The 24,362-nt window shown below is 48.9% G+C and overlaps 1 protein-coding gene across 2 annotated transcripts in view; it reads right to left on the bottom strand.

Moving 5' to 3' along the window:
* The window catches only part of TRIM37 (tripartite motif containing 37), a 253,245-nt gene that overhangs the window by 67,530 nt on the left and 161,353 nt on the right, over positions 1–24,362 (bottom strand). The window contains exons 16-18 of one of the 2 annotated variants that reach the window (XM_075336298.1): positions 21,775–21,914; positions 19,794–19,885; positions 18,883–19,077 (exon numbers count right to left, since the gene is read on the bottom strand). In XM_075336298.1, the coding sequence (XP_075192413.1) occupies positions 18,883–19,077; positions 19,794–19,885; positions 21,775–21,914 (427 nt within the window). The remainder of the gene's footprint in view (positions 1–18,882; positions 19,078–19,793; positions 19,886–21,774; positions 21,915–24,362) is intronic. The other variant, XM_075336299.1, reaches the window with a different exon arrangement.

The raw sequence follows: 24,362 nt of genomic DNA, 5'->3' as shown, positions 1-24,362 counted from the left end.
TTCAACAAATCAGAGGAAAGAGAGGGTTTGGAGGCATGCTTAAGGCTTTTTTTTTTTTTTTACACACTCTCTCTCTCTCATTAGTCTTGCAGAGACTGGGGGCAGTAAGGGAGGCCCAGGAGAGACCAGTGGTGCCCGGGCTGCCCGGAGCGGTTACTGCGGGGGAAGCCTGGCTGCAGGTAGCGCAGGGAAGCTGTCTGCCGGCGAGGGTGCGCTGGGCCCTGAATCGCACTGGCTGCCTGCGGGGAACGCTGAAGCTGCGGCGGCGTTACTTACCAAGCCGGGAGGCTTGGTCTGTGGGGCTGGAAGGGCGGGCAGAATGACATCCCCCAGAGGTCTCGGCGCCGGGAAGTGACATCAGGCGCCAGGAAGGAGGGGGGCGGCGCCTGCACGGGGAAGCAGGAGAGCCGGATTGTGAGCTCACGCGACAGGGAGGCGGGCAAAGTTTGAAAAGCCCGCGCGCGGGCAGAAGAATTCCTGGCTGGGGGCGTGGCCTGGAAGGCGCGCAAAAACTAAGCGGTGAGAGGCCGGGACGCTGAAGGGGGCGTGGCGCAACTAAGGAAGAAGGCCGAAATGGAGCCGGGGCTAAATTTTTTAAGGTAGGCCGCCGGAGGGGACGCCCATTAGTGAACGCCACGGCAGGGGATAAGCACAGGGGGGGCGGTCTGGGAAGCACACGGAGGCCACACTACAGGGGGAGCAAGCTACAGAGGGGCCTGCGGTAGATGGCTATAGGGGAAAAATCAGGACCCCCTGACCCAGGTGGTGAAGGGGCTGTGGTGAATATATAAAGACGGGATCCCTCCCCCCATGGCCCGGAACGGGGGAGAAGGGGAGTGCAGAGTACTTATCTTGAAGGTCCCGGCTTGTCCTGAGGTGATCCTAGAATCATCCTGGAAGGCGAGCGAAGACATCTCGACAGTCGTCCCGGGCATAGTCAAAGGGAGACCGGAGGGGTACCTCTTCATCCCAGGTACGGTCTTCGTCCTCCTACCCCACAATCAGGCTCGGGAGCGAGAGAGTTTGGGGAGGGGGGCAGGACCCTCCACCTTTATCAACGACGTTGCACTTTTCCTCACTGCGGATGCACCTCGAACACTCTTCTGTGTTGGAGGAGCCGGGTACACTGCCAGACAGACACGGAAGACAACAGTAGTGGCGGACGGACGCCACTCTGTGCGACCGGTCTCTATGTGGGAGAGCAGGGTGAGCGATTACACCCTGTCGCCCGATGAGCTGTGTCTGAAAAACAAAGGGAAAACATTAATAAAACCCAACAATACAAACCTGAGGGGCTGAGAGCAGCCCCTGTGTGTCCAACCTCCTCGTACACTAAGCAAAAACTGATCTCCTCAGCTCCGGTCAGTGGATGTATACTACGTGGGAGGAGCCAACTTTTTTTATTTGCATAGTGTCAGCCTACTAGTCCCAGCAGCATACACCCATGATTTCCTGTGTCCCCCAATGAAGCGATAGAGAAACTAAGTGTACCGCAGCTGCGGGTGCACTGAGTCCTGGGAGCTCTCCCCTTCCCCCCGCCACAGGTGGAATGCTATGTAGGAGTCTGCAATTAGCCCATGTGAATACAGTCAGGGAGGATCTGACCTTTGTTCCAATTCCTGTCAGGGAGCCAGTGTGGAGATTCTGACGCCTGCTGTGCCCGGTCACAGAGCGTGTATCAACTGAGAGCCTGCCAGATGAACTGTGAGGAAGTTTTCATCTGCTCTGGAAAATCGGAAGGATCTCACCTCAGCTCCTGTGGAGATGGCAGTCTCTGCCTGGTCACGCTGGTGCAGAGCGTGTATCCACTTAGAGCCTGCAAGAGGGACTGAGGAAGTTTTCATTTGTTCTGGGCTATGGAAAAATCGGTGCCTGTGAGACCCGTCGTCCAGTGAGTAACAGCCCAGGATCCAGCGTCGCAGGAGGGGGTACGGGGAGGCAACACTCCGCGTTCCCGCCTGTTGATGGTTTTGGGAAATCGGTTTCCAAAGGAAACCGTCGCCCTCTAAAAACAAAAAATTCTTGCTGCAGTAGTCTGCAGAGATGTGCCTCCTATAGACACTAAGCTAAAACTGAAGTAGCCTGGCTGGGCCAGGGGAGGTATACTGCAGGGGAGGAGATAACATCTTTGCATCTACTTCGTGTCCTCCTATGGATAAGCAGCATAACACCCATGGTCCTGTGTCCCCCAATGAGGCGTCAGAGAAAACAATATTTTTCCTTTCGAAAATTGAGCTTTGAAAAGTTAGCAGTAAGCTGGCAAAATATATAAAATAATTCTAACCAGCCAATTTTTTATTCTTATTGGCAACCGTTTAGACAACCGTTTAGACATTCACAAGACAAGTTATGTAGGTCACGAACCTTATGTCAATTTAAACAATCAATTATATCAAGAAAGAGGTAAAGAAAAAGTGTTCATCAAATGTTCTATTGTTTTAATCTCTGTCACAATTATATGCTAAGAAGTGACCTTGCATTGCAAGCAGTTCAAGCCTGATTAACTGCAGAACAAGAACATTTTGTAGATAAGCAATCATTTCACTTGCAGCTGTCTGGCATCTAAATAAGCACAGATCACAGTGCAAGTCTGACACCACACAAGATGGTAGAGAAAGCTTCTGAAAAGAGTGGGCGGAATGAGAAACCTTTATCAGCTGCACTGTCATCTTCCCGATAGAAGCAGAGATATGATGGATAGAGATCCCCATCTATCTAGAGATTATATATAATAATTCTCACATACATACATACATATACATATACATACATACATACATACATACATACATACATACATACATACATACATACATACATATATATATATATATATATATAGTATATATATAGAGAGAGAGAGAGAGAGAGAGAGAGAGATAGATGGATATATATATATATATAGAAAGAGATGGATATAGAGAGAGAGAGAGACACCGACAGAGAGAAAGACACACACATACATATCTATATGTTATATTATACACTCACAGTGGGTACGGAAAGTATTCAGACCCTTTTCAATTTTTCTCTCTGTTTCATTGCAGCCATTGGGTAAATTCAAAAAAGTTCATTTATTCTCATGGGTACACTCTGCACCCCATCTTGACAGATAAAAAACAGAAACGTAGAAATGTTTACAAAATTTATTAAACAAGAAAAACTGAAATATCACATGGTCATAAGTGCTTAGACTCTCATATTTAAGTCACATGCTGTCCATTTCCTTGTGATCCTGAGATGGTTCTACTTCATTGGAGTCCAGCTGTGTTTAATTAAACTAATAGGACTTGATTTGGAAAGGCACACACCTGTCTATACAAGACCTCACAGCTCACAGTGCATGAAAGCCTGCACAGAGTTAGCAAAAAAACACATGAACTCCCAGACTAGAGAAATAAGATTCTATGGTCTGATGAGACAAAGGTAGAACTTTTTGGTGATAATTCTAGGCGGCATGTGTGGAGAAAATCAGGCACTGCCCATCGGCTGCCCAATACAATCCCAACAGTGACACATGGTGGTGGCAGCATCATGCTATGGGAGTGTTTTTCAGCTGCAGGGACAGGACGACTGGCTGCAATTGAAGGAAAGATGAATGTGGCCAAGTACAGAGATATCCTGGAAGAAAACCTCTTCCAGAGTGCTCTGGACCTCAGATCAGACTTGGCCGAAGGTTCACCTTCCAACAAGGCAATGACACTAAGCACACAGCTAAAATAACAAAGGAGTGGCTTCAGAACAACTCTGACCATTCTTGACTGGCCCAGCCAGAGCCCTGACCTAAACCCTAAACCCAATGGAGCATCTCTGGAGAGACCTGAAAATGGCTGTCCACCAACGTTCACCATCCAACCTGATGGAACTGGAGAGGATCTGCAAGAAAGAATGGCAGAGGATCCCCAAATCTAGGGGTGAAAAACTTGGTGCATCATTCCCAAGAAGACTCATGGCTGTACTAGCTCAAAAGGGTGCTTCTACTCAATACTGAGCAAAGGGTCTGAATACTTATGACCAGGTGATATTTCAGCTTCTCTTATTTAATAAATTTGCAAAAATTTCTACATTTGTTTTTTTTCTGTCAAGATGGGGTGCAGAGTGTACATTAATTTAATGAGAAAGAAAAATGAACTTTTTTGAATCTACCAAATGGCTACAATGAAACAGAGTGAAAAAAATGAAAGGGATCTGAACACTTTCCGTACGGCTAATAAAATTATATATATATATATATATATATATATATATATATATATATATATATATATATATATATATATATATATATATATATATATATATATATATATATATATATATATATATATATATATATATATATATATATATATATATATATATATATATATATTGTGAGGTAGCGCGGTCGGCTGCGCAGCAGAAGACACGGGATCCAGGCATTAAGTTTCACAGCACACGGTGTTTAATGTCCAAACAAAAATCCACAGCAATATACATGTCTCTCCAGCAGAGACTCAGGGAGTTGTGATCACTCCCTCACACCCGGCACACCTGCCCCTCGTTCCTGTTTCCATTTAACCCTTCCTTCAGCCTGTAGGGAAACAGCATTAACCCTAGAGTGGATTTACTTTCTATCATGGAGTGAGCACAACCGGGGCGAGACATACCGGCCGTCATAGATAACCCCGGTCACAGTCTCACATACCCCCCCCCTCAGTTCAAGCGAGCGGGGTTGAACTCCTGCCAGCAAACACGGGCCGCGGGACAAGGCATCGGCGTTGCCCTGCAACCTACCGGCCCGGTGTTCAACCGTAAACCGGAAGTTCTGCAGAGAAAGGAACCACCGGGTAACCCGGGCATTCCGTTCCTTGGCGGACCTCATCCAGACCAGTGGAGAGTGATCCGTCACCAAGCGAAACTGCCGTCCCAGCAGGTAATAGCGTAGGGACTCCAAGGCCCACTTGATCGCCAGGCACTCCTTCTCCACTACGCTATAATTCCGCTCGGGAGGGGTGAGCTTCCTACTTAAGAAGGTGACGGGGTGTTCCTCCCCCTGAACCACCTGAGACAGCACTGCCCCCAGGCCGACCTCTGAGGCGTCAGTCTGTACTATGAACTCCTTCCGGAAATCAGGGTGTACGAGAACGGGCTGTCCGCACAGGACCCCCTTCAGGGCCCGGAAGGAGTCCTCGGCCTGCGGAGTCCAGCGTACCATGACGGACTTCTTGCCTTTGAGAAGGTCCGTCAAGGGGGCTGATAGTCCCGCAAAATCCTTTACAAACCTCCTGTAGTACCCCACGATACCCAGGAAGGCCCTAACCTGCTTCGTGGTCAGGGGTCTAGGCCACTTCTGGATCGCCTCAACCTTGTTAATTTGGGGCTTAATCACTCCTTGGCCTATCACGTAGCCCAAGTAGCGGGCTTCCGTGAGTCCCAACGCACATTTCTTGGGATTGGCTGTCAATCCGGCTGTTCGAAGCGCGTCCACCACCGCTTGTACCTGTTCCAAGTGGGTCTGCCAATCGGAGCTGTAAATAATGAGGTCATCAAGGTACGCTGATGCATACGCCTGGTGGGGTTCCAGCACCAAGTCCATCAACCTCTGGAACGTGGCCGGAGCGCCATGTAACCCAAAAGGCAAGACAACATAGTGGAAGAGACCCTCCGGCGTAACAAAAGCGGTTTTCTCCTTGGCGGACTCCGTCAGTGGCACCTGCCAGTACCCCTTGGTCAGGTCGAGCGTGGTGAAATATCGCGCCTGTCCCAGCCTATCAATCAGCTCATCCACCCGGGGCATGGGGTAGAGATCGAACTTGGATATTTCGTTCAATCTCCGGAAGTCATTGCAGAACCTTAAGGAGCCATCGGGTTTTGGTATTAGGACAATGGGACTAGCCCATTCACTCCGGGATTTTTCGATGACCCCCAGGCGTAGCATTGTCTTCACTTCTTCTGATATGGCTTGTCTTCGAGCCTCCGGCACGCGGTATGACTTCAGGCGTACCTTCAGGTGGGGCTCGGTGACAATGTCATGTCGTATCAGACTGGTCCTACCCGGCAACTCGGAGAAGACATCGGGGTTCTGCTGAACCAGCCGTCTGGCCTCTCGCCTCTGTTGCTTGGTGAGGGCTTCTCCGATCCTTACTTCCGGTTCGTCCTCTCCGGAGGTCGCTGAAGCCGGGAGTGAACGACCCGAAGAGGAGGGAGATGGGGGAAACTCAACCATCAGGCTTTCCCGTTCCTGCCACGGTTTTAATAGGTTGACATGGTATATTTGTTCAGGTTTCCGCCTACCGGGCTGCAATACTTTATAGTTGACCACCCCGACTTTTTCCTTTATCTCGTAGGGGCCTTGCCACTGAGCCAGGAATTTACTCTCCGCCGTGGGGATTAATACCAACACCCGATCCCCGGGTTTAAAGGTCCGCACGGTGGCTTGTCTATTATAGCGGCCGCTTTGCGCGGCCTGAGCCTCCTGTAAATGCTCCTTCACAATTGGCATGACCGCGCTTATGCGGTTCTGCATTCCTAAAATGTGTTCAATCACACTTTTATGGGGGGTGGGCTCTTGCTCCCATGTTTCCTTTGCCAGGTCCAACAATCCCCGAGGATGTCGCCCGTATAACAATTCAAAAGGCGAAAACCCCGTGGATGCCTGTGGCACCTCTCGGATGGCAAACATCAAATAGGGAAGCATCATATCCCAGTCCTTCCCGTCTTTGGAGATCACCCTTTTTAGCATGGTTTTCAGGGTTTTATTGAATCGTTCTACTAACCCATCCGTCTGAGGATGATACACAGACGTACGCAACTGCTTGATCTGGAGTAGCCGGCATAGTTCTTTGGTCACTTTAGACATGAATGGGGTCCCCTGATCCGTAAGGATCTCCTTGGGCAACCCCACCCGGCAGAACACAGAAAACAACTCCCGAGCTATAAGCTTTGCCGCAGTATGTCTGAGAGGTATCGCCTCTGGATACCGGGTGGCATAGTCAACGATCACTAGGATGTGTTGGTGCCCTCGAGCAGACTTTACGAGGGGCCCCACCAGATCCATCCCTATCCGTTCAAAAGGGACTTCTATAATGGGTAACAGCACCAACGGACTGCGAAAGTGGACCAGTGGTGCGGTAAGCTGACACTCCGGGCAGGTTTCGCAGAACCGTTTTACCTCCCCAAAGACCCCGGGCCAATAGAACCTTTGCAATATTCGCTCCTGCGTTTTCTTGACCCCTAGGTGGCCACTCATCAGATGTTTATGAGCCAAGTCGAGGACCCGCCGGCGATACGGCTGGGGCACCACCAACTGCTCCACCCCCACGCCCCGTATTTCATCTACCCGGTAGAGTAAATCCTGTTTAAGAGCGAAATGGGGGTACCTTACCTGGGCACCGGGCAGCTGGGCCACCCCGTCAATTACTAACACCCTATTCCGGGCATGTATTAACGTAGGGTCCTGGAGTTGGGCTGTCCCAAACGCATCCGGGGATGCCTCCAAGTCCGGGATGGGCTCGACCGTCTCAGCCTCTCCTGCCAATACCTCTAGGGGCGACCTATCGGGTTCACATTCTGTCCCTATCATGGGGACCCCTACGGCAGGTGTCCCGGATTCAGGATTGTAGGGCTCAGGCCCCGGACTGACCAATATCGGAGGGGATCTAGGGGTTCCCTTCCATAAAGTCCAAAAATAGGGCAGATCCCGTCCTAGGATCACGTCATAAGGAAGAGTGTTAAGCAGTCCCACCTCATGTTGCACCTGACCGCAAGGTGCTGTGATGGTGACAATCCCCGTGGGATAGTCTCGGCGGTCCCCATGTATGCAAACCACCCCCACGGTACGTCCTGTGGCCTTTACTTTAGCCCTCAAGGTGGATCGCACAAGGGTCACTAAGCTTCCGGAATCCAACAATCCTGTAACCGGACATCCATTCACCTGTATTTGGCACAAGTGGGGCTCAGTCTCTGGGGGAACCAGGTCAGCGGTACACACCACCTGAGCATACATTGAACCCCGCCGGGTAACCCCACAATCCATGGGCTCCGTGGTCAGGGGACACTGGGCTTCCATATGTCCCACCCGCTGGCACCGCCAACATCTAATAGGGAAGGAAACCCCCTTGACAAGTTGTCGTTTAGGGTACATGGCCTTCCGGACCTCAGGAACGGCGGGCGCGGCCTCAGCCAGGATGGTAGCGGACTCCTGTACCGGTGTCGGCGGTGGGTCCTTGGCCCTAGGCTTGGAGGGGCCGGACCGACGGGCGGTACGCAAAGTCTCAGTGTCCCGTATCAAGTCCTGCGTAGCCACATGCCGCTCTACCAGGGACACTAATTGGTCCAGGGTACTCGGGTCACCCTGTCCTACCCACCGTTGAACGGTGACGGGTAAAGTGCGCACAAAACGATCCACTACTACCCTTTCCACCATTTGCGCCGGGCTCAGAGTGTCAGGCTGCAACCACTTTTTTACAAGATGTAATAAGTCATAGGCCTGGGAGCGTACGGGTTTGGCTTCCTCATAGAACCACCGATTTACCCGCTGAGCCCGTACATAGGTATTCACCCCCAACCGAGCCAGTATTTCGGCTTTCAGGGTCACATAGTCAATGGCGTCCTCGGTACCGAGGTCCAGGTACGCTTTTTGGGGTTCCCCCGTCAGATAGGGCGACAATACCTCAGCCCACTGGGGGGTCGGCAGCTTTTCCCGCTCGGCCACCCGCTCAAACACTGCCAGGAACGCTTCCACATCATCCCCCGGGGTCATCTTTTGCAACGCTTGTCTCACCGCTTTCCGGACGCTGCCGTCGTCACCCGGTCCCGGGGTTGTTGCTGCCGGTCCGGCACGGATTGACTTGGCCAGGAGAACCATCTGTTCTTGGTGCCTTTTTTTCTGCAATTTCAAGGATTGCTGGTGCTGTTGCTGCTGTTGCTCCAACGTCCGGAGCAGGTGGGTATTCACCTGTTGTTGCTGTGCATTAGCCTCTTGTTGTTGTGCATTAGCCTGCTGCTGCTGTGCATTAGCCTGCGCCAAATGCCTTAGTATGTCCTCCATGGCGTCGCTGGGTTTGGGCCGTAGTATAGCTGCTTGAATCCAGGACATGTGCTACCGGATCACCAGAAAAGGAAGTACACCTCACCGGGCTGGCATGCCCGCCGATTCTCCACCATATGTGAGGTAGCGCGGTCGGCTGCGCAGCAGAAGACACGGGATCCAGGCATTAAGTTTCACAGCACACGGTGTTTAATGTCCAAACAAAAATCCACAGCAATATACATGTCTCTCCAGCAGAGACTCAGGGAGTTGTGATCACTCCCTCACACCCGGCACACCTGCCCCTCGTTCCTGTTTCCATTTAACCCTTCCTTCAGCCTGTAGGGAAACAGCATTAACCCTAGAGTGGATTTACTTTCTATCATGGAGTGAGCACAACCGGGGCGAGACATACCGGCCGTCATAGATAACCCCGGTCACAGTCTCACAATATATATATATAAACACACACACACACACACACACACACACACACACACACACAATGGAGGTTTACCAATAAAACTTTGACACCCCCCCCCCTCCCCGATTCAGCATTTTTGTTTCTGCTGCTTTATACTTTTACTTTTTATATTTTCATACTATAGTCTATGATATTTGTACAATATTTTTAAGTGGTCTTTTTTCCGAGATTAATTTGACTTGAGCGCGACAGTTTTCCATACCCATAATACCACAAAAATTGCAAATGATTGATCGAGTCCTATGTGTTTTTTATCGATTTCTCTTGAAACTTAAAGGGTGTGGTGCCATGCTGTTGTGCGCCCGCTTTTATGGTAAATGGCATTATTCCATAGATGTGCCTTATCAAGCATAAGACATTGCAGCATTAGCATCATTTTATAATAGGAAGCAAGTGTATGGATTGTGCCAAACACCAGAAATACACAATAGATCAGCTAGTAGCTATCTTTCCTTACTCCTCCATACACAGAAGGCAAGTGGTCCTGTGTGATCTATGAGAGAGAAGTTATCATCTATTGTGGGAGAATCAAGAGGTCCAAGTTAAAAAAACAGATAGTCAGCCGTGCCAACCTATATAGGAAGGTTCAGCAGATGTTAGCCTAATGCAGGGGTTGGGAACCTTTTTGGCTGAGAGAGCCATGAACGCCACATATTTTATTCTGTGAGAGCCATACTCGCCAGGGGGAGCGGCGGTGGTGGAGCGGCACAGAAGGTTCCAGGAGGCAGGGTAGGCGATGCTGCGGGCACGGAGGGGGTGTCGCGGCTCAAGAGGGTCAGTGTGAGGAAGGTCGGTGATACTGCTGCGGGCTCATGGGGTGTCACGGAAGCAGGCGCCATTGATCTGCTGGCGGGCTGCTTTGAACCTTCTGCAGTTGAAGAGATCGACTTCAAGAGCATGGCAGCGGAGTCCTATCTGCGCACGCGCTGCCTCCATGGCCATTTTTTTAAGTCGATCTCGTCAACTGCGGGAGATTAAAAGTAGCCCGCAGTCCACAAGCAGATCAATGGTGCTCGCCGCCAAGACACATCACGAGCCCGCAGTATCGCTGACCCTGTGCCACCACTGCTGTCCCGGTAAGCCATATGTGGTTTGTAAGATGCACCTCCATTTTTCCCCCCTATACAGGAAAATACAGTATTTTTTTTATTAAAGATTTGTCTGCGAGCCAGATGCAGCTATCAAAAGTGCCACAGGTTCCCGACCCCTGGTCTAATGTGTATGAAGGCCTCTAGTCTAACTTAACTAACCAATAAAAACAGAGCTCCTGCTTGGACCCTGAACATGGACTTCACAGGGATGTCCATGTTACTGTTCAGCTTCAGCCACTAAGATCTATTTTTATTGAGAGAATAGAAAAATCCAAAAAGTTAACATACAATATAAGTAATGTCGTTTGTACAGTATTGAATCCAATTGTTACCAAAGGTCAAAACATCTTATAAACGATCAATTGTAACAGATTATTAAACAACCCCTCAATTATTTCGAGGCACGTACTAAAAAATGTATGTCAACATTCATGTTGCTAATACAGATAGAGGGGTTCTCAATAGCTAATGATATAAAAGTATAAACTAAGAAGTTGAGGTGACCTATAAAACCAGGCTCCTTGTTTAGTCTAAAGGATTTTAATATTTTAATATTGAATTTATACTTTCCCTTGGGAACCTAAAAATCTAAGGAAAACTAACATTGAGTGTGTAAAGTAAAGACATGTAAGAAACTAAGAGAAAAAGACAAAACAAGAGAAAAGAGTGGGGTGGTAGATCAGAAAAGATAGGTACCAGAAAGAGCGTTTGAGGGAAAACAGGAGAAGGGGCGTATGGGAATGAAAGGGTGAGGTTTAGGGGTTAGAGGATGCTCTAAAAACTACCAATCGAGCAGTGCCTCAATCCGTCTTGTATGGCACATCTCCAACCACTTCCTCACAGCGCCTACCTAGTCTCTGAGGGGTAGGATCAGGACTCTAAAGAAACAGTTTATGAAAATCTGGAGAGTCCCTAAACACAGATATTTAATTTAAAAAAAAAAAAAAAGAAGAAGTTAAAAAAGCAAAAATTGAGATTAAAACAGAACAGCTATATTTACTGAGTCTCCCGCAGAGCTATCACACTACTTCCTGGTCTATTCATTAACCCTAATGGATATTCACTGCTTCCCCCGCCCACCCACTGATTGGTTGTGGAATGTAAAAATATATAATTGGGGAAAAAATGGCGTAGGGTCCCCTGTATATGGATACCCAGTGCAGATAAAGCAGATGGCTACAGGCTGCAGGCCCCAACTGTGCATCCAAATACGAGGAAAACCATGTATAGCTGTTCAATTACTTATAGGGTTAGTAATGGGGGGGGGGGTGTCTCATAGACCCTTCCCCCATTAGTAACCCAGGGCTTCTTGAGGGCAGCTGTGAAAGAAAAAAATAAAATAAAAATAAAATTACAGCTGTCATTAACCCCCTTACCCTATATTACCCCAATTGCCACCACTCCAGGGCTATCAGGATGAGCCTGGTAAAGCGCCGGAATTGTCGCATCTAAGAGATGCGACAATTCTGTGGAGGCTGCAGGCTGCTAATTTTAGGCTTTGGAGGGCCCAGTAACTATGGACTTCCTCAGCCTGAGAATACCAGCCCCCAGCTGTCTGCTTTATCTTGGCTAGGTATCAAAATTATGGGGTACCGCATTGAGGGTTTTTTAAAAATTATTTATTTAAATAAATTTTTTAAAAAATAGCCACACAGGGTCCCTCGTATTTTGATACACCGCCAAGATAATGCTGACAGCTAGGGGCTGCAGCTTGTAGCTGTCCGCATTTTCTGCGCTGGGATCAATACATGGGGGACTTTACACCATTTTTTCCATTTATTTTTATCCTCCACAATCACAGACGCTTGGCAGGCTGACTACAACCAATCACAGACGCTGTCACAAAGGGTGGGAGGGGAAGCAGTGAATATGTATGAGGATTAATGTGCGATCCCAGAAGTAGTGTGACAGCCGCGTGGCAGACTCAGAGTATAACTGTCTTGTTCTAATCCCCTCCAGCCCTTACTAGCCCCATTTTACAGCAAAATGTTCTGGTCCCCATAGACTTATCTGGGGTTTGGCGTCTGGGCTCATGTTAGAGTTCAAGTCCGGTTCCGTACTCTACTTTAAGTCCGACCAGCCCCGCCTAACATCTATGGGTTCGCCCATCTCTATCCAAAACTTATTTCTGCTGCATTATACTTACCTTCTTTGGGCCCACAGGTGAGTCTCCACTGCTGCTCCTGGGACGTGGCATTCGCTTAAGCGCTGATGTCATCTTGACAAAGTGGCAGCCAAATAAATTAGCACAGAGGCTCTTATCTGCTGAGCTCACTGATTGGCTGTGGTGCTGATGTTGAGTCAACAGCACAACAGCCAATGCCAGACACTGGTAACAGGGGAGGACTCACCTGTGGACCCAGGGAAGGTGAGAACAGCACAGGTTAGTTTTTAATAGCAACCTGAAGCCAGGGGAGAAATTTAATGGAAAGGAAGCAACCTATTTTAAAAGATGAAGGGAATTTTGTTTACTTACCGTAAATTCCTTTTCTTCTAGCTCCTATTGGGAGACCCAGACAATTGGGTGTATAGCTACTGCCTCCGGAGGCCACACAAAGCATTACACTTTAAAAAGTGTAACCCCTCCCCTCTGCCTATACACCCTCCCGTGCATCACGGGCCCATCAGTTTTGGTGCCAAAGCAGGAAGGAGGAAACTTATAAATTGGTCTAAGGTAAATTCAATCCGAAGGATGTTCGGAGAACTGAAACCATGAACCAAAAGAACAATTCAACATGAACAACATGTGTACACAAAAGAACAAACAGCCCGAAGGGAACAGGGCGGGTGCTGGGTCTCCCAATAGGAGCTAGAAGAAAAGGAATTTACGGTAAGTAAACAAAATTCCCTTCTTTGACGCTCCATTGGGAGACCCAGACAATTGGGACGTCCAAAAGCAGTCCCTGGGTGGGTAAAAGAATACCTCGATAATAAGAGCCGAAACAAAGGCCCCCTCTTACAGGTGGACAACCGCCGCCTGAAGGACTCGCCTACCTAGGCTGGCATCTGCCGAAGCATAGGCATGCACCTGATAGTGTTTCGTGAAAGTGTGCAGACTCGACCAGGTAGCCGCCTGACACACCTGCTGAGCCGTAGCCTGGTGCCGCAATGCCCAGGACGCACCCACGGCTCCGGTAGAATGGGCTTTCAGCACTGAAGGAATCGGAAGCCCAGAAGGACGGCAGGCTTCAAAAATCGGTTCCTTGATCCACCGAGCCAAGGTTGACTTGGAAGCCTGCGACCCCTTACGCTGGCCAGCGACAAGGACAAGAGCGCATCATAGCGGCGCATTGGCGCCGTGCGAGACACGTAGATCCGGAGTGCTCTCACTAGATCTAACAAATGCAAATCCTTTTCATATTGGTGAATTGGATGAGAGCAAAATGAAGGTAAGGAGATATCCTGATTGAGATGAAAAGTGGACACCACCTTAGGGAGAAAGTCCGGGACCGGACGCAGAACCACCTTATCCTGGTGAAATACCAGGAAAAGGCCTTTACATGACAGCGCTGCAAGCTCTGACACTCTACGGAGTGAAGTAACCGCCACTAGAAATGCCACCTTCTGCGAAAGACGCGTAGAACCATGTTGAGATCCCAGGGTTCCAGCGGACGCTTGTAAGGTGGGACTATGTGGCAAACTCCCTGCAGGAACGTGCGGACCTGCGGAAGCCTGGCTAGACGCTTTTGAAAAAGCACGGAAAGCGCCGAGACTTGACCTTAGAGAGAGCCGAGAGACAACCCTTGTCCAATCCCGATTGAAGGAAGGAAGAAAACTGGGTAAGGCAAACGGCCAGGGGGTAAACCCCCTCTCAGAGCACCAGGCTAAGAAGATCCTCCAAGTTCTGTGACAGATCTTGGCTGACGTTGGTTTCCTGGCCTGTCTCATAGTGGCCACACAGTCAGGTTGAGGGCCGCAGAATTCAGATGGAAAAATGGCCCTTGAGATAGCAAGTCTGGTCGGTCTGGGAGCGCCCACGGTTGCCCCACCGTGAAATGCCACAGATCGAGAATGGCGCGGCGGCAGTCGGACCTGATCTTGCGCAACACTCTGGGCAGCATTGCCAGAGGAGGGAATACATAAGGCAGTTGAAACTGTGACCAATCCTGAACTAAGGCGTCCGCCGCCAGAGCTCTGTGGTCCTGAGACCGTGCCATGAATGCCGGGATCTTGTTGTTGTGCCGAGACGGCATGAGATCGACGTCCGGCGTTCCCCAGCGGCAACAAATCTCTTGAAACACGTCCGGGTGGAGAGACCATTCCCCCGCGTCCATGCCCTGGCGACTGAGGAAGTCTGCTTCCCAGTTTTCTACGCCCGGAATGTGAACCGCGGAGATGGTGGAGGCTGTGGCCTCCGCCCCCAGCAGAATCTGCCGGACTTCTTGGAAGGCTTGACGACTGCGAGTGCCGCCCTGGTGGTTGATGTACGCAACCGCCGTGGCGTTGTCCGACTGTATGCGGATCTGCCTGCCCTCGAGCCACCGATGGAACGCCTTGAGGGCTAGATACACTGCCCTTATCTCCAGAACATTGATCTGAAGGGAGGACTCTGTCAGAGTCCAGGTTCCCTGAGCCTTGTGGTGGAGAAAAACCGTTCCCCATCCTGACAGGCTCGCGTCCGTCGTGACCACAGCCCAGGATGGGGGCAGAAAGGATTTTCCTTTCGACAGAGAAGTGGTGAGAAGCCACCACTGAAGTGAGGTCTCGGCTTCCAGAGACAGAGAGACGTTCCTGTCTAAGGACGTCGGCCTCTTGTCTCATTTGCTGAGAATGTCCCATTGGAGAGGATGCGCAAATGGAACTGCCTCCATTGCTGCCACCATCTTCCCCAGGAAGTGCATGAGGCGCCTCAAGGGGTGCGACTGGGCCCGAAGAAGGGATTGCACCCCTGTCTGCAGCGACCGCTGTTTGTCCAGCGGTAGCTTGACCATCGCTGAGAGAGTATGAACCTCCATCCCGAGGTACGTCAGTGACTGGGTCGGAGACAATTTTGACTTTGGAAAATTGATGATCCACCCGAAACCTCTGGAGAGTCTCCAGAGCAACGGTCAGACTGTGTTAACAAGCCACCCAAGAGGGTGCCTTGACTAGGAGATCGTCTGGGTAAGGGATCACCGAGTGGCCCTGAGAGTGTAGGATCGCTACGACGGATGCCATGACCTTGGTGAAGACCCGTGGGTCTGTCGCCAGGCCAAAAGGCAGTGCCACAAACTGAAGGTGTTCGTCCCCGATGGCGAAACGCAGGAAGCGTTGATGCTCTTGAGCGATCTGCCATGGAGATAGGCATCTGAGATGTCGGTTGATGCTAGGAAGTCTCCTTGGGACATCGAAGCGATGACAGATCGGAGGGATTCCATGCGAAACCGCCTGGTTGTCACATGTTTGTTGAGCAATTTGAGGTCCAAAACGGAACGGAATGAGCCGTCCTTTTTTGGCACCACGAACAGATTGGAGTAAAAACCGCGACCGCGTTCCTGAGGGGAACGGGGATCACCACTCCTTCTGTTGTCAGAGTGTCCACCGCCTGAAAAGCGCAATGGAGGACGTGACTTAGACCGCCGTGGAGAAGAGTTCCTCTGGCTCTTCTGTGGCCTGTTGGACGAGGAGGGCTGGGACGCTTGAGAAGCCAAGGACACAACCTGCGGGGCAGAGATACGTGCGACCGCATTAATCTCAGCCAGAGAAGCTGAGATAGCTTGGAGAGCCCTCACGGCTGCGAAGGCCGGAGTAAAAGATGCGCCTATGGCTTCAAAGATGGATTTCATCATAAGCTTTATTTGCCTGTCAGTGGCATCCATGAGAGATGAACCATCTGCCACTAATACTACGGATCTAGCCGCCAGTCTGGAGACTGGAGGATCCACCCTGTGACACTGAGCCCTACCCTTAACTACGTCAGGGGGGAAAAGGGTTCATTAAGGCGCTTAGTAAAGCGCTTGTCCGGAAAGTTCTGTGCTTCTGGACAGCCTCTCTGAAGTTAGAGTGATCGAAAAAAACGCACTCCGTGTACATTTGGGGAACCTAAACTGGTGTTTCTCCCGCTGTGAAGCCGACTCCTCCATAGGAGAAGATAGGGAAGAGAGGTCTAGCACCTGGTCGACGGACGCTATAAGGTCATTTTACTATGGCGTCCCCTTCAGGTGTATCCAGATTGAGCGCAACGTTAGGTTCAGAACCCTGAGCTGCGACCTCCGCTTCATCCTTAACTACGACAGTGAAGTCGTGGAAGGTTCTCAGCGAGCCCGGTTAGCCTGTGTGAGGCCGCGGTCCGTGTCGGAGGTCTCACCGTGGGATCTGGGTGTTACCCCAGGAGCCCCTTGTTGTACCGACCCAGAGGAGCCTGGGGGCGATGAACTCACAGCTCCCTGGCCCAGTGTTACCGGTCTGGACTGCAAAGCTTCTAGCTTAGCAGCCCCTCTGTTCATAGACTGGGCCATGGAATGACTAAGAGAGTTGCTCAGTCAAACGTGCAAACTCTGTCCCTGCCATCTGTGCCGTGGAAACCGGTGGTACCACCTGAGCCGAGGGTCCCACCCGTGCCAGAGGCTCCGGCTGAGTGAGTGCCCCAGGGGCCAAGCATTTGCAATGATAGGTGGAACCTGCCGGCAATATAGCCGCACAAGAGGTACAGGTTGCAAAGAAAGCCTGTGCCTTGGCACCCTTACTGTTTGCGGACGACCTGCTGATGTCACCTCTTAGTAATCAGCGAGGGTATATAGCCAAAAGCAAATAGTGCTGCCGAACAGTGAAATAATATAATATAATATAATATAATATAATATATAATATATAATATAATATAATATAATATATAATATAATATAATATAATAATATATAATATAATATAATATAATAATATATAATATAATATAATATAATATATAATATAATATAATATAATAATATATATATATTATATATACACTTCGGCACCTAAGGGGGGCCAGCACCCGATTGGGAAACTGGTGCCCCACAGTGCACAGTGAGGGGGGAGGAGGATACCAAGTATGCTCCAGCCCTCACTGCCGACATCCCGTCGGCCGTCCCGTCGTTACCCCTGACTGGCAGGCCCGGGAACGGGAGTATATGGTACTAGGCCGCAAGAGCCGGGGACTAAAGTTAAAAACGCGGCCAGCAAACAGGCGCGGTCGGCGCGGTAGTCCCGGTCTCACAAACCACACAGCAACCGCTGCGGCGTTTGTAACCCAGGTGCTGTATGCAGCGTCCCCCAAAGGGGACACAGAGTACCTTATGGATGCAGGGCTCTGTCCCTGATGATATCCTGTCTCCTGTCCCAGTGCATGGCGACCGGTTAGGAACCCCCTCTCCCAGAGCTGCAGTGCTGCCGAACAGTGAGCACAATCTGAGATCTCCACCGGCAGAATCATCCCATATAACAATGGCTGCCGGCGTTCCGAGGGGAGGAGGGAGCCGAGGGCGGAACCACAAAAGTGCGGGAATCTGCGCCCCATAGTGAACAGTGAGGGGGGGAGGAGGACAGCGAAGTGTGCTCCAGCCCTCACCGTCGGCGTCATACCGACCGTCCCGCCCTTCCCCCTGACTGGCAGGCCCAGGGGCGGGAGTTTAACACACTAGGCCGCAAAAGCCGGGGACTAAAGTAAAAACCGCGGCCGGCAAACAGGCACCGTCGGCGCGGTAGTCCCAGTCAAAAAAAAAAAATCACACCGCAGTCGCTGCAGCGTCTGAGGCCAAGGTGCTTCATGCACCGTCCCAAAGGGGACACAGAGTACCTGTAGATGCAGGGCCATGTCCCTGACGATACTCAATCTCCTGTCCGGCAGATACCACCAGGGGCTGCGGAGGGAGCCCGGTCCCAGTGGCTGGATGACCGGTTAGGATCCCACTTCACCCAGAGCCCCTAAGGGATGGGGAAGGAAAACGGCATGTGGCTCCAGCCTGTGTACCCGCAATGGGTACCTCAACCTTAACAGCACCGCCGACTCAGTGGGGTGAGAAGGGAGCATGCCGGGGGCCCTGTTAGGGGCCCTCTTTTCTTCCATCCGATATAATCAGCAGCTGCTGCTGACTAAAATGTGGAGCATTGTGTGAGTGTCAGCCTCCTTCAACACAAAGCATAAAAACTGATGGGCCCGTGATGCACGGGAGGGTGTATAGGCAGAGGGGAGGGGTTACACTTTTTAAAGTGTAATACTTTGTGTGGCCTCCGGAGGCAGTAGCTATACACCCAATTGTCTGGGTCTCCCAATGGAGCGACAAAGAAATACCTTTTAATACAATATACACTGCAACCTAGAACATTCTTGTATAAAATACCTGAAGACTGGAAGATTGATGAAGGAGGCCTAGGTTGTAGACTCCAGAGATTTTCTACACTGTTTCTGTCTTTAAGGTCCAGTAGATGAATAAGAATAAGAGGATCCAGGTCCAATAAACTACTACTGCTGGAGGCACTTAAGTTGTTTCCTGGGCGTCTTGAGGCTCTACTGCTACCATATACGTGGCTGCTTGCTGAAAAACAAAGCATGGACAGAAAGGGAATGAGCAAAAGAGCTTATCAAAAATGTTCAACATGGCATGGGGTTGATAAACTACATGATGTAAAATTAGATGTGCCCTTCAGAATGTTGAGACACTATAAACGCCATTATAAAAAATACATCAGTGCAATTATTGAGTGCAATAAACACAAAAACACAAACTCTTGCTCCAGTCTCTGTCACCTTGTTATGTTTCCTTGTAGAGAACCCACAATTCTCCCACTAGAGAGCGGTTCTCTGTAGTGTATTAAGATACTTCAGTGCTCCTATGGCATCTTGAACCACGAGTGTATGAATATGCAGAGATTATGGAGCTTTTAAACACAAAACATAAAAACATTCTAGAATATGTAAGCAAAGAGGAAGCAAAGAATTGCTTGCCTACTGATTTAGGCTTTTGTTCGACAAACAATCCCCAGAAAAGGGGCAGACATGTCCTGAGATCCTATTTATAGTCAGCTAACTATACAATGAGAAAAATACAAAGCTCCGTGAGAAACAGTGTACAGAAGTGGCAACTCTGTGTGGATCCAATTGATCGGTACTGTACTCTCAGGTGATGAAAGGGCACATGCTGCTCTCTTTGAAAAGCTGAAATTGGAACAGTCTGTAATGTGCGTTGGCAGAGGGACTCCTCTTGTTAAGACTTGTGATAATGTTACACATTTGGTATGATGCAAGTCTTACCGGAGGCGCCAGCAGAAGCAGCTGCATCCTCAAGCAGTTCTCCTTCTTCCAAATCCATATTGCTACCATATTCTACATCATTTTCTCCGGACCTGAATGGGAATAGGTAGTAAGGTTTTCAGAGGGAAGAAATGGTGTACATAAAAAACCCCTAAAATTTATTATAATCCTACATGCCTAAAGTTATAATCCAATCTCTTTTCTAATATACGGCAAATTAAACCATTTCTACTGTTCCCTCACTACTCTAACTGCTTTATTTTTTAATTCTAGTTTTTTTTGTTTACTTCATCTTGGATGTCTTTGTTTCAGAACCCCAGCGCATGTTGTGATCGTCAAAGGAGACGTCTTCAGGGAACGGCTCTGGTCTCTGCTTGTCCTGCACATCAGATAATCTTCTTCCAATACACAATAACAGAGAGTAATAGAGGAAGGGTCTAAAATCCGCGCCAAGGACTCAATGGATCCAGGAAGAGATTAATGCTTCTTTTAATATCATGCACAGGTCTACGCGTTTCAGGAGTCGCAGCTCCCTTCTTCAGATGTTCTTCTGCCTGTTGTCCTGAAGAAGGGAGCTGCGACTCCTGAAACACGTAGACCTGTGCATGATATTAAAAGAAGCATTAATCTCTTCCTGGATCCATTGAGTCCTTGGTGCGGATTTTAGACCCTTCCTCTATTACTCTCTCTGTTATTAGCTTTCCTTGGGGCTGCTGCCTGGACCCGGATTCTTACATGCCTACATAGTGGTTGTGACTGGCACAACCATTAGCGGTGAGTGTGATATACCATTTTACCCCTTTCCATTGTTGGGGCAAGACCCTATTGTGCTTTTTGTTTCCCACAGTTCTTATACAATACACAATGACAGTGCACTCTCTTGACAGCTAGTCACTTCTGATCATGTGCTCGCTCTCCAGCTCTGGTCACTGCATATTGCACAGTGACAGGAATCTACAGAGCATACGCCAGAAATGACAACTGACGCATGCTCAGTACAACAGGGACTAGCCCAGTCCTTAAAACAGACATCACTGATGACCCTTTATTTCAGGGATGGGGAGAAGCTGCAGCAGTGACCACAGCTCCAAACCCAAGATCACGACTCATTCGACTACCCCAGCATGCACTGGCATTCTCAAATGAAGTTTGAGCAAAGCGGAAGTAGTAGTGGCGCCGTAGGTAGAGAATCTATTTCAGGGTAGATTGTCGGAGGGCGCTTGGTGTGTAAAGGCAATGGGTAAAATTGCCCAATGAAGAAAAGGGACTAAAATGTCCGTAAGAGAACCCAAGGTCAAGGTGAAAGCCGCCAATCATACGGATATGCGGTTTGCCATATATACCATATAAGGACAAGTATATGTGAAATATGCCACACAGTGTGATAAGATACTGTTTCAAAGTTGGAGCTCCTATCTCCGATTCACAAGCGGTTTAAGGGCATTGGCTTTCTCCTCCGGTCTCCACCGTTTCATTGCCAGCCTAGCCATTTCACCTCACTGACAAGGAGCTACTACATATTCGTACTATTAGTACACTCCATTCCTCCACGATATAGAGGCACACACTTACTCATATGACAAGGTGGTTCCCATAGCCGCTTTATAGAGTGACCCACACCTGATAACCGAAGCCCTCCATTTTTGGGAAGATCAATATTTCTCCGAAACGTTTTAGCCTCTAGCGTTGTTAATAGGTTCCTTTTATGATAACAACAACACGGTATCTCATGGTCCCTAATGAAGGCTTAAATTAGAGCCGAAACGTTGGACTGTCATTCATTTTCCTGTTATCATGAAAAAACTTTATTACAACTTGCTATGAGAACCTTTTGAATAAAACCACAACATACAACAAGAATTATCGACTATTTCCTTTTTTCCATACTGTGTGCCAGGATTCTCTTTTGTTATATGATAATATGGAAACACTTGTAAAATATCGCTGAGGAAGAAATGATCATATATGGCTTCATACTTACATGGTCTCTTCATCAATATCATTTTCTTCTGTGTTGCTGGTGGCAGTGGAGCTGGCAGAGGAACAGCTTCCTTCTAAATGGTTTACTTCATCATCCCCAGCCAGGTCCACATCCAAATCCCCATCAGAGAGATCTTGCTGCTAGCACAAATATCAAGTGAATGGACAGTTAACCTTTAAGCAACGCAAGCAACTGATTTTATGTATAGACAAAGATGCTTCCTCCCCTCTTGCGATCAGGTTCAGTTCATTAGTCAAGCCAACCCCCATCTCATCAAGGTTGATACACAGAGAAGGACACAGGCTTAGCTACTAAACTTAGCTTGCCTCTATCATACATATCTAGACAGCTTGCCTCTATCATACATATCTACACAAAGAGGGGGTGAGACTTTTGGCCATCTTGGAAGAGTTGCGCAGTTGAAGCTTCCTGGACTTCTAGTCCAACAATGAAATTGTGACCGCAAGAAGATGCCCTAATAAGATATTGTAAGCCACTAACCACCCTGTACTTAATTTATTGTAACATATATTTCAGCAGCTTCTCAACTTTGGTGCCTCCAAGAGAATACCACTTCTGTCTTCTGACAGGTTTGTCATACGGACACTTACTCTTTTACAGGTGACATCAGCGACAGAGATCCACTTCAGATAAAGCAGATCTGAAAATCTGCAGAATGTACAGAATCCACTGAGGCCTTCACATAAATGAGATTTGCTAAACATAGTCACTTCCTCATCGGAGTCCACTCCTGCGAATTCTGCTTCGGTCACCAAGCAGTATTCCCGCCATGGACTGTGCTCATTCACTAGTCTGGGTTTCCCTGGGACCTGCAGTACCACTGGCTGATTGTAGTAGCGTGTGTCTTCCAGCAGAAGTTACCACCATTCAGCTACAGCCAATGGGAAGACACCATACCCTTCTAACTCCCACACTTGTCTGCTAGTTACTGCCAGGTATAGTTTGTATTCCTGCTAGTGTCTGGTTCCTGTTCTGTCTATTGATCCCTGTGTTGACCTCTGCCTGTTCATTGATTATTCTCCTGCCTGCTGTTTTTGTACCTCACTGCCAAATCCGGTTTGGACCTCTGCCCGATTTCCTGACTACGCTCCTGCCTTCCGAATTTGTCCCTTTTTGTGCCTCCTGGTTTGGACCATGCCTGATGACCACTCTTTCCTGGATTGCAGCCTTCCATAGGCAGTGATCTCCTAGACTTTGTGTAATTCCAAATCCCTGTATAGGGGGGTTAAAAGGTTTCAGGGTTCTTGAGGTCCTGCCGACTTGCTGGCTAGCCTTAGTCTGTCTGACAGTCATCCCCAGTCTGTGGTCAAGGGCAGATGTTACACATACATTGGATTGCTGTTACTTCTTGATTCTGCCTCACAATAAGCGGAATAGAAAGTGATTAGTGATGAGCGAGTACTAAAAAGCTCGGGTGCTCGAAGCTCGGGCCGAGCCTCCCAAGATACTCGTGTACTCGGCCCGAGCACCGAGCCCAATGTTATCCTATGGGAGACCCGAGTATTTTTGTGAAATGACCCCCCGGCAGCATGGAGAAACCCTAAAAATGTCACAAAAGTCTCAGAAGAGTGCTCAAATGACATGGCATCAGCATGGGGAAGACCCCTTGAAGCATTTATCACTCAAAAGTCACAGATGTGAACAATTTTGTCCGAGTTTTACGCCATTTTTACGGACTCACCAGAAAACCTTCCAAAATGACACCAAAATGAATTTTCATGGCGGAAATGTTAAGGGCACATACTCAATAGTGAGATAGAGCTGGTGTATGTTACTTTTTGAGATTAATACATGAAAGATTTTACATGAAAACCTTGTGTGGCACTCCGATGTCCAAAACGCACGTTTTGTGCTTTTTACTAGCGATGTCGGTCATTTTTTTTTTTTTTATTCTATCTCCCTCAGTCCGTCGGTCTGTCTCTCTCTGTCTTGTCTGTCCCCCTCTCACAGTCTGTCGGTCAGTTCCCCCCCCCTCTCTCTTACTTACCGTTCCCCGATCACTGCCGCGGCGCTGCACAGCTGTTCAAACTCCGGTGGCTTTTCCTCTTTTGAAAAAGCCGGCCGCTCATTAATCAATCTCCTATTCCCTGCTGTCCTGCTTTTCGGCGCCTATGATTGGTTGCAGTGAGACACGCTCCCACACTGAGTGACAGCTGTCTCACTGCAACCAATCACAGCAGCCGGTGTGTGTATACTGTGCAGTGAAATAAATAATTAAATAATTAAAAAAAACGGCATGCGGTCCCCCCAATTTTAATACCAGCCAGATAAAGCCATACGGCTGAAGGCTGGTATTCTCAGGATGGGGAGCTCCACGTTATGGGGAGCCCCCCACCCTAACAATATCAGTCAGCAGCCGCCCAGAATTGCCGCATACATTAGATGCGACAGTTCTGGGGCTGTACCCGGCTCTTCCCGATTTACCCTGGTGCGTTGGCAAATCGGGGTAATAAGGAGTTAATGGCAGCCCATAGCTGCCACTAAATCCTAGATTAATCATGTCAGGCGTCTCCCCGAGATTCCTTCCATGATTAATCTGTAAATTACAGTTAAAAAACACACACACC

The sequence above is a fragment of the Anomaloglossus baeobatrachus genome, chromosome 2 (assembly GCF_048569485.1).
Source record: "Anomaloglossus baeobatrachus isolate aAnoBae1 chromosome 2, aAnoBae1.hap1, whole genome shotgun sequence".
Taxonomy (NCBI): domain Eukaryota; kingdom Metazoa; phylum Chordata; class Amphibia; order Anura; family Aromobatidae; genus Anomaloglossus; species Anomaloglossus baeobatrachus.
Note: the sequence above shows the minus strand (reverse complement) of the source record. Positions and strands in the feature narration are given on the sequence as shown.